This window comes from Suillus fuscotomentosus (assembly GCF_016647785.1).
Source record: "Suillus fuscotomentosus strain FC203 chromosome Unknown F5891scaffold_34, whole genome shotgun sequence".
Lineage (NCBI taxonomy): Eukaryota > Fungi > Basidiomycota > Agaricomycetes > Boletales > Suillaceae > Suillus > Suillus fuscotomentosus.
In genome coordinates this window covers 196,272-212,838 of record NW_024539546.1, presented here as the reverse complement: position 1 = coordinate 212,838, position 16,567 = coordinate 196,272, and the positions used below count along the sequence as shown (strand labels likewise).

Below are 16,567 nucleotides of genomic sequence, written 5' to 3'. Positions count from 1 at the left end.
ACTTTTCAAGCACCATTCTATCCAGTACCTGACCATCTCCCGCATCGCGAAGGATTACCTTGCCATCCAGGGATCCGCAGTTGCGTCCGAGCGTGCATTTTCAAGCGGCGGCATTACTGGGACCGCACGTCGCAGCTGTTTGCAGCCAGCAACATTCGAGGCTCTCCAGTTGCTCAAGAGTGCATACCGTCAAGGCCACATTTCTGCAACATCCCAGGCTGAGTTTGCTGCTCCTTACGATAACTGCGTTGTCGTCGAGGAAGAGTTTTAGTAGTTATTCGTACTAGCAGGTTTTGTTCTCATTTTTTGTCAATTTTAATTTTTTTTGCAATTTAAACAACGGTTTGAGAGTTTGAATGTGTTCTGAACCTGAACTGAACCCTTCCGAACGCGTTCAAAGGCGTCCGGTCCAAGGTTCGGCCACCATGCCTGAACCTGACCAATGGTCAAGTTCAGGGTTCGCAGACATAGGGCCATGAACCTGACCGAACCGGACTTCGGAGGCACTAAGGGGATTCCAGTACTGCCGCAAGTGCAGTTGAACAGCTTGCACAAGCTGCTTCTCGACGGACTGGTCTAAAAATACAAATTCCCGTGTGCCAGCCCCCTCCAGCTCAACTCACAGCCCTCGAGGATGAAGTCACTGCCTCTGTTGAAAATTTGAAGGTCTGTAATCACATTTTTGATGAGACATTGTCTTTGGATGAGTTTCTTGAGCCAGCTGAGGAATGAGAGGTTGGAGATTCCCTTGGGTTTGAAGGTGGGGATGGGTCCATTGTTGCTACAGTGAAGCGGGAGATGGCAGAGAACTTGGGCGAGGTTATTGAGGTGGATTCCGATGATGAGGCGAGTGCTGAACCAGTAGTTTCTCGCACAGAAACACTCTTACTGTGTCAGCAACTTGAAGAAGCCTGTCTTCAGTTCAGAAATGGTGACTCTGAAACACTTCCACTTGAGTTTGTAAAGCAAATCTGTCTTTTTAGGGCTTACTTACGACACAATGAGCTGCTTCATGGAACACAAACTACATTAGATTCTTATTTTTGTTAGGTAGATGCGCTGTAACTGTGTCACAGTTTGTGTGGAGTCATGCAACATCACAAACAGTCATGAAGCATGATATATGTCCTAATGCATAAATCTCATAATGCATAACAATTGAGTGGTCCTGACATTATGCATTATGAGATAGTGTACTGTACATGGATTTTTTGGGTAAGATTGAGATGAAGAACCCAGAAGTTACTCTCACAGTTTTTGAGGAGTGTATGTTCCAACTTCCCCACACCTTCGTAGTGTTGTCGTGCACTCTAAACTCATAATCACCAGATGAGAGTGGCCAAGCACCTGATGGTGAACTGCACAAGGATGGGGAATTCACCCAAGTCTACTTCGGCAGGTTGGTGCGTTTTGCACACCTTCTACCTGTTTGTTAGCTGAATTGTCACTCATCTTTAGGTCGTACATGGAACTGCATGCTCACTGATGGGAACCTTCGACATTAAGAAATGCCAGTACTTTGGAAACACCAGCATGGAGGCAGAGATTTCCCTCTTGATGGCGAATCAGACACTAGTGTGTTTGTCCTGCGCTTGCTTGTGATCGAATTTACACGACCACTAGGCATCCCCTGGAAAATTGATCTATGACCCATTCATTGGCACTGGTAGCATGGCATATGTTGGTCAACTGTGCTTCACCCATCTCAGCCTGATAATTTCATCAGACTACAGCTTACTTCGGTGCTTTTGTCTATGGTTCAGACATCAACCGGAGACAGATGCGTGGAAAGGGCATGTAATTAGCGTTGCAAGTATTCCTGTGCACTAACACTGTCTCACAGATAAAACTCCAGGCATCATTCGGGCTGCTTCACAATACAGCGTAGCCTCCTGCATCATGGATCTTTGCACATTCGATGTCACAAACCACCTGTGGCATTGTGGCAGCTTCTTTCACGCCATCATAACTGACCCACCATGTATGCACCTCTTTGATCGATGATATCAGTTCCGCTCACAAGGGATTATTGCAGATGGTGTTCGTGCAGGAGCAAAATGCCTCGGGTGCAAAAAAAATCTGTGAAGATCAGTTCCAATCAGCCATTCCATGACTGTAAGTTCTTGACCCCCAAATTCCTCTGGTTTACCAGAACATTTTGATATAGAAACGAACCTTACATACCCCCAATGAAGCCCTATGAGCTTTCTCAACTCGTCACAAATATTGTTCTCCTTGCACAGTATCTCCTCCACCCAGGTGGACATCTCGTGTTCTTCCTGCCTATGGTAAGCGCTGAATACTCCCCACTGATATCAATATGGTATTGTGCAAGGGGATGGAACTTATAGCAAACAGTTTGCAGGATTTTGAAAGCTGGGGGCAGAGGGTAAGTTATAGGCATTATATTCAGAATGCCTGTGGTATTGATATGCTTGAATAGTTGATCACAATAAAGAAGACTGCGCATGCTGAGTACCTACCTCTGTCTTTTGATTACATAAGGGAAGTAGAGGAGAGCAGGGACACACACATTCTGGTGCATAAAGATTTCAGAGAGAAGTATTTCCAGGGTTTCAAGAGGGACGATGAGAGATGAGCTTTGCTAGTGCATTTCCATTCGCTAAAGTCAAACCCTTGAAACAACTGCTACTAATACAAGATACCAAAGATCTGTCTCGTGCTAGAAGTGATGCACATTTGTGACAGCAGCAAGCACAAACAATCGACTCAGGAGGTGATGCTGACAAACACGAGAACAGCAAACCGGCCCTGTATCATTTGTCAGACCGTATCTGTAACTTAGCAGTAGCAAGGAATAGCTATCACTTTCCTTAATCATGGATCCTCACCCACAGGTGGATTTTGCCACTGTCAAAAAGCGCATTCGAGCTGTTACAACCATGCTACGAAACATGGGCCGTCATAGTCTGCCATCGGTGGATCCTAAACATGTCCCTTCCCTCTTACGCCACTTTGCCAATATTATCACCCACGATGACATTTCCAGCTCTAAAGAAAAGAAAGCTATTTCAGTGACAGGTGCCATTTTTCATGATGGGGTGAACATGAAGCTCCAGGCATTAATAGTCACCCAAAATCTCTACTCCTCTTCTCCCTTGTCCAAGTTAAAGTTAGAAGAAGTGACTAAATCTCACAAATTGTTTCAAGAAGTTGTCAACAATAGGTGTGAACTTCAATGTTGTCCATATTCTCTACAGGCCGCTTATGGTTCTTAGAAATGGTGATGTATCCCTCAAAGAACATGTCTCAGATGTTTGGACGGCCTTGGTATCCTTCGAGGATGACCAAGACTCAGCCAACCTCTTTGTGTTATGTAGATTCATTGTCAGTTGTTGTTTTCATAACCTGTTCACGCAAATTTTTTTGGACCAGAAGCCATGGGACGTCCATGTGGCCCAAAAGTTATGTGATTGGATGCCGGAGGCCAATGAACTCTCAGACACTCACTGGTTTGATGCACCCACATGGTTTGGCCTGATTTCCATACCACCTGACAGCTTCACTCAGAAAGGCCTCAGGACGCATAAGCAAGGTCCGACAGACAAGCAGGTCATGCAGCTGGAATTCTCAAGCAAGACTGTACAATTTTGGGCTTGGCTGCTTGGCCGCCTCATCATGCTACTCGAATCTGAAGCTGCAGAAGCCCAGAGGATGAAGGAGAAGGAGAACATGCTTGTATTCAAGGATGCAGTTGCCAGAGTCTCAGACCAATGTCTGATGTTGTTTTGATATATCTATTGGAAGGCCGACATTGTAAAGACCCTCTTGACAAAGACTACACTGGCCTCGACATTTGGCAAGCTGCCTCCCAATTTGGAAGGTGCATTGTTTTTTCAATATCTACATCGTAATCTGATATTATTTATCATATATCCTTCAGGTAGTCAGAGCAAGTGGTTTCTCATTCATGTTGCCGCCAAACCAATTATTTGAACATAGATGTGTATGATTGGAACAAGTCTGATGATTTATCACCACAACCTAGTGAATCTGTTGGACAGCGTGTCTTATGGCACTTGAAGGCCATCGCTGCATGGCATACTGCCATAGGAACACTTTGTTCGCCCAAAAATTCCCAGTTTACTCATGGCAAACTTACCCTTGGTTTGCTTGATGTTCCACATTGTGGCTTTGAAATTGCCACCTTGGATGATATCTACGAAGAATACTTCAAGAGGTATGAATCGGACTCAGAGGCTCACAAAGCTGTGGTCAAATCTTTTATGAAAACCTATCTTCCACAAGCCTTCCACGGCACCATCCATGCAGAGGCTACATTGATGAGCCTTGTCTCATATTTCTTGGCTTCTAACCGCTGCCATGCTGCTCACAACATCCCTCTTCCTGATGAACATGTCATGGCTCTGCGTAACTTGCTCGAACTGGCAAGTCTTTGCTCTACATTTTCGAGTCGCATGATCTGACTCTTGAGCTTGGGATTTCTAGGCAACCATCAATGGTGCCATTGCATTGAACAAGAAGTGTTGTTTGTGTTGTTGGAATTTTTGCTTCCAGCTCTCGATGGTCAATGATGTGAGATGCAAGTTGCCAGGCTCAAATGGTGTGATATATCTGTGGAGTCCTCCTCGTGTCAGTGTCGATCTCAAGGTACTCCTTGAACTGGAGAATAATTTTTAGACAGAGCTACATACTTGAGTTCTTGAAATTTGCTATTCTGGACGTAATTTCTGATTCAGCACCTCGTTCACTCGACAATTCACCTCCAGTTTAATTTTTATAGTATTTCTAGTGTCCTGGTGTCCATTGTATGTGTAGCTAATGAAAGCCAACTGTGTTGCCATGATATCATGATATGACATCATCCTTTGAATTCTCTGTCGCACGATAGCAAAAATGAATCGAAAGGCTGTCCAAGGCCTACTACTGAATGCAATGCTCCACATGCACGAGTGAGAATTCAAATTTGTCAGAACTTTTATTACTGCATTTTGATTGATTAAAATGCCTTAATGGTCTGGCCTGATTCTGATCAGCATTTTGATAAGTGCATTACGACGCACATTCCCATTCCGGTCACAATTGAGTTTGAAACTGCGATTTTAATCATAAGATGGCCTTATGACACTGATTCCAATGGCAATCACAATTTGATTTAAAATGAGTATTGTAACCATTTTGTGGTGTTATGATGTTCATGTTAGGCATTGCAATGAGCATCTTATTTGAGATTGTTTCAGCTAATAAATCACACTGTCAGGCATATATTCTACTCTGAATCTGCAGTAGCAATAATGGTTTGGCGACTCGCACTTTCAAACCTCGCCTTGACTATATGCTTCTGCAAGACTCAACTCAATTGCAAACTTCATATTGTCCATTTCATCTAAATCAAGTGGGCCCCGAAGCTCTTCCTTGGACTAAATATCCATGCATCCAAAAGAAAGTGAGGCACTAGATGTGCGCAAGATATGTGTGTCATCATGTGGGGATGAAGATCCATGCAATGAAGGCGGTGATTGTAAGGGTGTGCTCCATGCAGTTGTGCTCTAGGCTGCTGGTCGACAAGGAAATGCTGGAGCTGATTGAGGGGAAATATTCAAAATTGGATGGCAGGCTTTGAGCTGCTTCAGGCAAAAGCCCTGTACCTGATGTTGAAGAAGGCAGGGAGGTAGGTATCCTGATTGGACTGATAGTAACATCAGCTTCCATAGGTTCTGAGACAAAGGCAGGACACACCTGTACTTTATCATTCGTCATGGGGTGGGCGGCGTGTAGAAAGGTGGGGGAACAATGGTCTGAATCATCAAGAGAACTGGCAAATAATTAGTTGTAAAACATTGATAGCAGTCAGGCAGTCTAAGGCTGAATGGTGAGTGTGATTCAGATTGCTGGGGGGGGGGATGGAACATACCAAGCCTGGAGAGTTGCTAGGAGCAAAGGACTTGATGTAGTCGCTCCACATGCTAGAATTTCTGGACCTTGAATGTTAGGTGGACCATTGAAGGCCTCCTGGTCCAGGGGTCTTGCCATATCAGGGGAGCATGAGAGAGTGCAAGGGTGATTCAGAGACAACATGAAACAATTTAAGGAAGGAGATATTGAGGCTGTGATGATTCAGACTTGCTGTGATTAATGTGGTCAGAGATTGACATGTAAATTCAGATTCCGATGATGTGGCAACTTATTTTAATTGATTAATATTTATTATTATAACATTATAATTATTATACAGCTGCATTGTGAGCATAGGCAGGTGCGGGTGGGACAATATCAATGAAATCCTTGGGTGAGGGTGAACGTGGGAGCTCATCGAATGAAACAGTGACTAGTGGCAGACAGTTTTCAAGCAAAGAAGCATGTTGTCAATGGATGAAAGGACTACTAGCTGTAAGTACATAGTATGACTGCACTAACAATTCATGACACCCAGAATTCTGATATCCAAGTCAGTATTATGCAAAACCATTGCGGGAAGAGAGGTGAGGGGTCATGTCTGTGCTAGCCACAACTGCCTTGCCTTTTCTCCTCCCCTTTTTCTGCACTGTGACCTTCGTATCTTCACACTCACCAGACACATCTTCCACAGATGCTACTACTACTTGAATAGCAGCAGGGCGGGATCGGGGAGCGGGTGCAGTAGCAGGTGCAGTCTGAGGTGCAGGCAATATCGGTCCAGGATGACTACTGTTGTTGCTCCAAATGGCAGCAGGTATGGACTGGGATGTTGTCACAACCCAATAACGAATTAACGCTGGGCAGAGACTAGGACTCAAACAAAGAATAATCACGCAGAGGAAGTAGGCAGCAGGTACATCTTGGTATTGCTCACTTGGAGATACAAGAGGTTTGAACTAAAGAACTACTGACTACGACGAGCTACCTATATACACATATTGAAACTGAGATTGAAACTGAGTATGAACTAACTAACCAATCAGAATAATTAAAGGTATCGTACGATTCTATATATAACTATGATGTCATAACATGTGCCGCAGCCGCAGTAAGACTCTGGAACATTCCAAGAGTGTCGCGAGGCATGACGTCAACATCTTCGGCATTGTCCGATAGATCACGTGACTCTGGTAATTCTACAATAGACACAATAATAGGAACTTCTTCAACAGTAAATACATTCTTAGAAACAGGCGCTGTGACTGGGCGCTTAAAGGACTTAGAATTTAGGAATGAATAATGATTTGTATTTGGAACTCGTGACAGATGTGGGGATATGAGTGGCAGACATGGTGACACTGGGTGTAACAGTAATGCTGGGTGCAGGAGGTGCAGTGGGCAGGGCTGGTGCAGTGGGCAGTGCCAGTGCACTATCATAGATGCCATATGGGCCAATGCTGGCTGGTGGTGCTGCCTGTGCTGCATTATCGTCATCTGAATCTGAGTCATCATCATCCAAGCTAGCCATCACCCACTGTAGCAAATCAGTACAATCCTCCATACCCGTAGCCTGAGCATCGTCTGCATCATGAGCAGTCTTATTGATGTTTTAAAAAACATAGTCATTCATGTTTTTCATGATGGCTTGAACATGTGGATGCACCCATTGGGCGACAAAAAACTGCTTGACAGTTCAAAAGACAGCAGAGTAAGAGATTGACGAGGTGGCACTGACACCTGAACCTGGGAATTGTTGATCAGGAGACAGCAAAAAGATCATCTATTGGGGGATGCTGTTCAGTTACCAATGGTCAATACTGTAATATCAGAAACATACCAAAGTTATACTACATGCAATTAAGCCAGGTGTGCAAGCCTTCGGGTGCCACATCTTATAGTAGGGGCTCGGACCTCCGCCACATCCTGACTTCAAATAGATTGACATCTTGCCGCCCACAGTTAGAATCTACCTATTTAAAGTTAGACATCCTCAGTAGAGAATGAGCAACTTGATAGGGCAATGATAACTTAATACCAAGCCCTAACACTTTTTCATCAATGGTAGCTTCCAATATTGAAAGCTGCCTATCTAAAGCTAGATACACTCAGTAGTCAGGCAGCATCTTGAATAGGCATAATAATTCAACATAATTCAGTATCACTCCCTGGCATAGTGTTAGTTATAGAAGCTGGAGAACAACACTGTAAGAAGTGTCTACAACATGGTGGGAAGAGGACAGTCTACGATGTAGGTATATATATGAAGTCGGCACTATCCAAACAATGAACAATGACGAAGGGTGAAATACCAAACTCTAACACACCCCTTCAACCGAGACATCATGAGGAAGACAGTATAAGCACATGAATAAACTACAAAACAGTGAGAAAGTGAACAACACCTAAGCAACTTCTCCAATGGGACTCTACTATGCATGATTGCCAGTTCATCTATATGCGATACAATGGTCTTGCTATGGTCCCCTAGTGGTACTTCATGTGCATATAGGCAATGAACACCCCCAGAATTGTGAGTACACAAGCTCCAGCAATTACACCCTCTTGAACAAGTCCGCATGCGGTATAGTGGAGAGCAGGTAGGTGTGGTGGTGGTGGTGATGATGATGATGATGCGTGACGATGGTATGACCAACTGGATGAAGTGTTCAAGTTCTGCATATGCATTGAGATAGAGATGCCATCATGATTCAGCGTGATTGGGCAATGAGCTTGGCATTGAATTGCAGTGAGACACAGATGATGGCGGACAAGGTGAAGCAGGGTAGAAACAACGATACAGCAAGGTGCGAATGAGGCTCCTGACTGTATCTGTAAATGTTGTAAGGTCGCACATTGCCTAGTCTGCTATACTTGAGACGACAAGTGCGTTCAACCCTAAAGGGGAAGCGAGTGCAGAAGGATCTAGTGATATGCGCTGAAGGCGCTACTGGTTGGCCAATGCAAAGCGCGAGAAAGTGCGCAGGTGCGCGCAAGGCACAAAGGCGTGGGAAAGTGCGTGCGTGTATGCAGAAATGAGAAAGAGTAAGAATAAGCTTGCTTAAGTGATGATATGATGTAAGACAAGAGAAGAGAGATGTGAAGTGTAGACAAATAGATTTCTACTATGTTCTACTAAGTAGTAAGTGGGTAGTAACTAGTAAGTGAGTGCCAAAGTGAAGTAAAGTAATAGTATGTACTGCTGGCGCTTATATAGCACGCCTAAGCGCTGTCATGCGGAGCCGAAGTGCTACTGAGTAAGATATGTAAAGATATATATGAGTGAGAGTCCATGATAAAAATAAAGGTGGAACAATATGCTAATAAGAGAAATGGAAATATACACACTAGAGGGCCTGGTGGACAGTGGATGGATGCTTCTGGATGGCTGGTGCTATAGGGCACTCAAGCGTGGGAAAGCATGCGCGCATATACATCACGAAGTGCAGTGTAGAGACTCATGCCTCTCATGGTGCGATATGGCACCTTTCACTAGGAAGTTCACAGCATGAACTTGTAGTATCACTCTGTGTGCTACCCACAGCTATCCCTATATGAGGCGCAGCTTTCCCGCGCAACGAGCGCCATGCGCGCACCATTCCCGCGCTTCACGATGTATACGCGCATGCGCATTCCCGTGCTTGAGCGCCCTATAGCGCCAGCCTTCCAGAAGCATCCATCCACTGTCCACCAAGCCCTCTAGTGCGTATATTTCTATTTCTCTCATTTGCATATTGTTCCGTCTTTATTTTTATCATGGATTCTCACTCATATATATCTTTACATACCTACTTGGTAGCACTTCGGCTCCACATTACAGCGCTTAGGCGCGCTATATAAGTGCCAGCAGTACATACTACTCCTCACTACTTTTTACTTTCCACTGAACTTCACTTTGGCACTAACTCATAAGTAACTACCCACTTACTACTTAGTAGAACATAGTTGAAATCTAATTGTCTATACTTCACATCTCTCTTCTCTTGTCTTACATCATATCCTCACTTAAACTTACTCTTTCTCATTTCCGCATGCGCACGCGCACTTTCCCGCGCTTCGCGCTAATGCGCGCACCTGCGCTTTCTCGCACCTCGCTTCAGCGCGTACCTAAACTAGATCTTCGCTGCACTCGCTTCCCCTTTAGGGTCGAACCCACTTGTCTCCTCAAGTAACGCAGACTAGGCAACGCACGACCTTACAAACATTTATAGATACAGTCAGGAGCTTCATTTGTTCCTCTCAGTATTGTTGTTTCTACAGCGGGAATGGTGCACGCATGGCACACATTGTGTGGGAAAGCTGTGCCTCATATAGGAATAGCTGTGGATAGCACACAGAGTGGTGCTGCAAGTTCGTGCTGTATACTCCTTGGTGAAAACTGCCATATCACGCCATGAGAGGCATGAGTCTCTACAGTGGGCGTGAAAGCCCAGGTACATGCACGTGCACATCAAGATCAGCAAACCTCAATAAAGAGGTTGCAGAGGGTACCTGGGTTGTCTGGAAAATGGCAGGCATTGTGTGTTTAGATAAGATGAAAACAAGCGCGAGGGAGTCAAGTCGTGAGCAAAGTCTCGAGCTCAAGGTATGTGGCAGCTATAAGCATGTGTCAGGGCTCATAACCTATAGAAGCTGGAGAACAATACTGTAAGAAGTGTCTATGACATGGCGGGAGACGACAAGAAGAGGACAGTCTACAATGTAGGTATATATATGAAGTCAGCACTATCCGAACAATGAACAATGACAAAGGGTGAAATACCAAACTCTAACATTAGTTATTATATAGCCTACCATTGCAAGCTACCCCTGTAATTGCAGGCATGATTGATAGTACATCAACATCTTGATATGACATGATAATCCAATACCATCCCATACCACACTGTCATTGATGGCAACATCTGTAATCAGAAGCTGCCTATCTAAAACCAGACATATCTAGTTGAAGACCAGCATCTTGATAAGGTATTATAAGCCAATATCATTTCCGGGCACATTGTCAGTGATAAGACATCCTCCCATTGGAAGCTAGCAATACAATGATAGATTGTCACAACCCCTTAAATGAATTAATGCAGGGCAGTGTTACGCACTCAAATAGATCTGTTAGGCAGAGCCCTAAGAGGGGTGTCGTCTGCTAATGTTCGTGACGTAACCAGAAGGGTCCGGTGTAGCGACTAAGACTAGCAACGTCAAGTCAGCAGATATCAGAGACGCACGTGTCACATGACTTCTAAGACGGATGTCTTCAAAGTCACTGACATTCTCAAAGTAAGGACTGTCTTGTCCAAACGATGAGTAGTTGGTTGAGGTGGACTTAGGTGCGATGAGCACCTAAGAAAAGATACTAGAGACTGAAGCTGAGGGGGCTTCAGAGGGAAGTATGTTCGAGGGAAGATTGAGTAGATTCAAGTTAGGGAATCTAGTACAAAGGTGACCGACTGCTTATACTAAGTGGAAAGGGTTAAGGGCAAGGCTACCGTACAGTAGGTAAGGGCAGAGGGGAAACAGAAAGGGTATAGGTATGATGGCAGCATAGCCTGATTAGTGATGGGAGGTCGAATGCGGAAAGAGACCAAGAAACATTGGAATGAACCAACGGTAAGAGATACAATGTGCAGCGCGCACGAGTCAGATAAGAGATAAAGGAAAGCCACATTGGTGGCACGAGTCAGAACAAGTCATAGCCCGAAGGCATGTGCACACATTGGTGCGATAGGGGGGAATGAGGGACAGGGATGGTCCCGAGGATCCGGTCAATGGATAGTCGGTGGAGGAGTACGAGTCGGAGGAAGGCGAGGACGAGGATGAAGGGAAAAATGATAAGGGGGCAAGTAGCCGATGTTACTTGTAACAGGCAGAGACTAGAACTCAAACAACAAGATAATCACAAAGAGGATGATGCAGCAGGTACGTCTTGGATTGCTCACTAGGAGATACAAGAGGTTTGAACTAAAGAACTATTGACTACGTCGAGCTACCTATATACACATATTGAAACTGAGATTGAAACTGAGTATGAACTAACTAACCAATCAGAATAATTAAAGGTATTATACAATTCTATATATAACTATGATGTCATAACATGTGCTGCAGCTGCAGTAAGACTCTGGAACATTCCAAGAGTGTTGCATGGTATGAAGTCATCAGGTTCGGCATTGTCCGATAAGTCACGTGACTCTGGTAATTCTACAATAGATGCCATAATAGGAACTTCTTCAACGGTAAATGTTTTCTTAGATACCGGCGCTATGACTGGGCACTTAAAGGACTTAGAATTGAGGAATGAATAATGATTTGTATTTGGAACTCATGACATAGATACATCTGCCAATAACATACCATAGGACCTGTCAATATTGTAGCTTTGGGAGATCCCACAAATATAGTCTGCCTATCTAAAACCAGACATATCTAGTTGAAGACCAGCATCTTGATAAGGTATTATAAGCCAATATCATTTCTGGGCACACTGTCAGTGATTAGACATCTTCCCATTGGAAGCTAGTGATACAATGATAGATACATCTGCCAATAACATACCACTATGCTAGTAAATTACAATTAAATACCATAGACCTGTCAATATTGTAGCTTTGGGAGATCCCACAAATATAGTCTGCCTATCTATTTCTTTATCATGTGATCTACAATTATGATACATGTTATTGATATTATACATTAAATAAAGCTAGCTAAATCTTTGTCAAACACAAGTCAGATACCTGATGTGAGACCCAGATTATACAGTGGCTCAAAAAAGTGTCCCAATGTTTGTAGCTTTTCATGTAATTGCTATATCATGTGTCGAGACGTGGGAATATGACTAAGCTATAGGGAGATGTCGGAAAGGTCTGCATCCCAGCTTCATTTCGGTTCCCTATACCGTGGGAAACTAATGACATTATGTGAAGATATGAGTATTTTAATTTGATGACTCATTGGGACATTTTTTTGACTTTGAGTTTTACTAATGTAATCTCTATAATTCTAGTACTGTGTGTGACCTCCTTCTGCTCCAATCACTTCTGCCACTCTTCTAAACATATTCTCTATCAATTTTGGGTATTCCTCTTTGGTGATTCCATCATACTCTGCTATAACACTGTCTCATAGTTGGAATAGCCCCTATAGTGAATCTTGATATGCTACAAGTAATTTCTTGAGTGATTCTCAGGGGTATTCAATATGGTTGATGTCTTGGGTCTATGTTGAACATGATAGAATAGTAATATTATGGTCTTTAAGTTATTTGGTAGCCAATCTAGAAGGTTGCTCTATAAGACTTAAGATCTCTTAATCACTATATTCTAATTGGAAAGACTGCTGATGCTAATAAAGTGATGAAATTGATTATTTCCATCATTCCTATGACTATCTCTACTCAAATAGTCAGACAGACTCTCAAGACAGCCCATCTTAAAGCTATAATCAAGAAAAACAGATTCCTCTGTCTCCAACCTATAAAAATAAAAGACAAGATGCTACTTTCAAGTACAAATATCGGATTGCTAATAGCTGAAAGAGGTTTATCTAGTTAGATAAGGTTAAAATCAATAGGATGAAATCATATGGCAAGGAATTTATATTAAAATAGATAAGACAATCATTAAGATAAAGAAAAGTTAAATAAACACCTTAAGTTTCAAGACAAAACTTGATGGTATAGGACTATATGAGATAAAATGGAGTGGGAATCTTCTATGAAGCAAAGGGGAGGATGAATACAGAGTAGTAAATACTCATTTGACAGGAGTGTCTGCTAAGAAGCATGCAGAAGTTATGAGTTAATGAAGAAGATACTGTTTTGTGATAAGACAATGACCCTAAGTATACCTCTAAATAAGCCACCAATAGCTTGCAAACCATGATATTACTATTCTATCATGTTCAACATAGACCCAAGACATCAATCATATTGAATACCCCTGAGAATCACTCAAGAAATTACTTGTAGCATATCAAGATTCACTGTAGGGGCTATTCCAACTATGAGACAGTGTTACAGCAGAGTATGATGGAATCACCAAAGAGAAATACCCAAAATTGATAGAGAATATGTTTAGAAGAGTGGCAGAAGTGATTGGAGCAGAAGGAGGTCACACACAGTACTAGAATTATAGAGATTACATTAGTAAAACTCAAAGTCAAAAAAGTGTCCCAATGAGTCATCAAATTAAAATACTCATATCTTCACATAATGTCATTAGTTTCCCACGGTATAGGGAACCGAAATGAAGCTGGGATGCAGACCTTTCCGACATCTCCCTATAGCTTAGTCATATTCCCACGTCTTGACACATGATATAGCAATTACATGAAAAGCTACAAACATTGGGACACTTTTTTGAGCCACTGTACATGCTCCCCCATCAGTATATTTCCTTTCACAGTGTATGTATCATGGTCATGGTGTTTGTGGCATCAGTCGGTGATCTGGACCTTTCTTCACAAGTTGAGCCATTTCCAATTGCATCTCTAGATGGTCCGCACAATGCTCAGCATTAGCACACTTGCATTCACACTGCAAGAGCTGATCAAGAAGCATATTAATGATCATGTGCACATCTTGCAACTGGTTGGACGTAGATACAAGTTGAGTGGTCTGCAAAGTCCAAGCAGCACACTCATCATCTTGAGCAGCTTGAAGTCAAGGATCAAGTGAAGTAGTGATTGAAGTTAGAAGATCGAGACCTGAGCTGTGTGAGGTGCGAGGTCGAGGAGTGGGTGTGTCAACAAAACAACAGGAAATACTAAGTGCGGGCTCTCATGTCTCAGTCTTGACAGAGATCTTTGGTGTCCCGGCTCGCTGAGGCTCATCTTTGTCACTCCCAATATTAATAACTTCATCGGCAAATTCATCGTCATCAAGATCCCAGGTGCCAGCCTTCTCATTCATGCAGTCGTTGATTTCATGAGCACATTCAATGTAAGGAGGGCACTCAGCATCACCAGTTGGCTTTGTAGTGCAAACCAACTTAAAGTAGAATATCAGTATCAGAGTTCACAGTATATAAGAGTACATACCTGCTTAAACTTAAGTTCAAGAGATTTTGTGGGACAAGTGGGACAGTCATGGCTATCTGCCCATGCAGCAAACTCTTCCTCAACAGCAAGCCAACCCTTTGTGCCAAGCGGAAGACAGTTCATGCATGCATCAAGCAGGGCAGCAACATTGTCATCATTGTAATTTGGTGTACCTGAAGCACAACCACCACAACCCAATCTTTTCTTGGTTGGTGGCTCAGTTGTGGCAAGTGCCTTCCTCTTCCCTTTAGCTTGGGATGACACTACATTGGGATGGCGGCTACCAGCAACTTTGTGGGCAGGTGCAGGTTGTGTGAAGGGCAGGGAACAGAACCTGGCGTGTGATTGTATCATCATCCTCGCCATCTGATTGCTCAGGTTCATATGGTACCCTTGACAGCACACCATAGGACTGACTAGGCAAGAAGGGAGCTGAATATGAGTTTGGTGGGATCATGCCATAACCAAGCGGAAGTGGGGAGGGGGGGGGGGGTATGTGAATTTTTGACTAGTGGGCTGCATAATGAAATATTCAGGGCTTTGTAGGAAGTTAGAGAGAGATTGGTGATATGTATATTGAATGTAGACATTGTCAGAAATTTCCGAAAGTGGTTGCAATGACGTGATGTTGACACACTGTTTGCATGCCATTGAAATCAATTGAAATGCCTCCTGAAATGATAAGGTAATCTGATGGCTGAGTTTCAATATATTTCAAGTCCTTTGTAATGTTAGATCATAGCTATTATCAGCGCCTGCAGTACACTCTTTGCATTCTAGCACATTCCTTGCTCTATTTCCCCACCTCAACTCTGTTTACATACAGCTGTACAATACTGTCAACTACATGGGTCCAGAGCGCACAAAGTATTGTAATTTATGCTACCAGAATATCAAGCCACAAGGATGGACCACCCACCACAAAGCTTGCGAGACGAAGGCAGCCAAAAGACAGCGGGATCAGGTGGTTGTAGATGTGATTCGCAAGGAGCAAGATGCATCTGTTTTATCTTTGTCTTGATGTATTGTCGAAGCTAATTGTATCAAAATACAGTGTCGGATTTGTCATTGAGACTTGACAAACCTCAATCAGCTATTCATATCCCTGTACCCAGTATGTCATAGTATTTTGTTTTTGTTATGCTATCTACGGCACTCACAAACTCACAGTTGAAACACAAAATCACGCAGAATTCCTCAATGTGGACTTCAGTCATGATGATCCAGTGACCGGTCCAGGTGAGTCGTCGACACTTAATTGTTTTCATTGATCTCACTAACACTTGGGCCATGTACCCTATTCAATACAGGCCCTTCTGCACTTAATGAACTGGAAGTCATGGCTGCAGTCCCCACCTTCAATCAAGACAACATCAAGATTGAGTATCATCTGAGTAGCGGCATCAAGGCCAAGGTATACAGCTTTGATAGCTTTGAGTGTCATGCCTCAGAATTCCTTGCCCCCCCACCTGATGGCCAACCTTGGCGTCCGTTCAAATCTCGGCTCAAATTCAAAATTGCTGAGATCATGCTCGAGGTTGGCTTTAACAACCAACAATCTGATCAGTTCATCAAGCTATGTCACCGCTGTGCTGTGGGCAAGGAGAAGTTCACATTCAAAAACCACAAGGATATCCACAACATGTGGGAGGCAGCC

The 16,567-nt window shown here is 43.4% G+C and overlaps 5 protein-coding genes across 5 annotated transcripts; 4 read left to right on the top strand and 1 right to left on the bottom strand.

The window, feature by feature from the left end:
- Window positions 1–1,202: 1,202 nt before the first annotated feature.
- Window positions 1,203–1,801, top strand: F5891DRAFT_1189973 (uncharacterized protein; the record flags this gene model as incomplete). Its single annotated transcript, XM_041367235.1, has 5 exons — window positions 1,203–1,266; window positions 1,330–1,403; window positions 1,459–1,575; window positions 1,624–1,680; window positions 1,727–1,801. The coding sequence occupies 5 exons, from the start codon at window positions 1,203–1,205 to the stop codon at window positions 1,799–1,801; spliced, it is 387 nt and encodes a 128-aa protein (XP_041224741.1).
- Window positions 1,802–2,189: 388 nt separating this feature from the next.
- Window positions 2,190–2,681, top strand: F5891DRAFT_1234460 (uncharacterized protein; the record flags this gene model as incomplete). Its single annotated transcript, XM_041369612.1, has 3 exons — window positions 2,190–2,288; window positions 2,336–2,389; window positions 2,444–2,681. The coding sequence occupies 3 exons, from the start codon at window positions 2,190–2,192 to the stop codon at window positions 2,597–2,599; spliced, it is 309 nt and encodes a 102-aa protein (XP_041224740.1). The 3' UTR covers window positions 2,600–2,681.
- A 133-nt stretch (window positions 2,682–2,814) lies between these two features.
- F5891DRAFT_1234458 (uncharacterized protein) lies at window positions 2,815–4,448 on the top strand (the record flags this gene model as incomplete). The annotated part of the gene is made up of 5 exons (XM_041369611.1): window positions 2,815–3,187; window positions 3,240–3,348; window positions 3,397–3,714; window positions 3,769–3,844; window positions 3,913–4,448. Exons 1-5 carry the CDS (start codon window positions 2,841–2,843, stop codon window positions 4,446–4,448), a joined length of 1,386 nt encoding a protein of 461 aa, XP_041224739.1. The 5' UTR covers window positions 2,815–2,840.
- Window positions 4,449–14,731: 10,283 nt separating this feature from the next.
- On the bottom strand, window positions 14,732–15,216 carry F5891DRAFT_914838 (uncharacterized protein; the record flags this gene model as incomplete). Its single annotated transcript, XM_041373689.1, has 2 exons — window positions 14,732–14,860; window positions 14,911–15,216. Coding segments are annotated over 2 exons (435 nt in total), but the record flags the coding sequence as incomplete, so codon positions are not given.
- Window positions 15,217–16,276: 1,060 nt separating this feature from the next.
- F5891DRAFT_914672 (uncharacterized protein) lies at window positions 16,277–16,567 on the top strand (the record flags this gene model as incomplete). Its single annotated transcript, XM_041373687.1, has 1 exon — window positions 16,277–16,567. A coding segment is annotated over one exon (291 nt), but the record flags the coding sequence as incomplete, so codon positions are not given.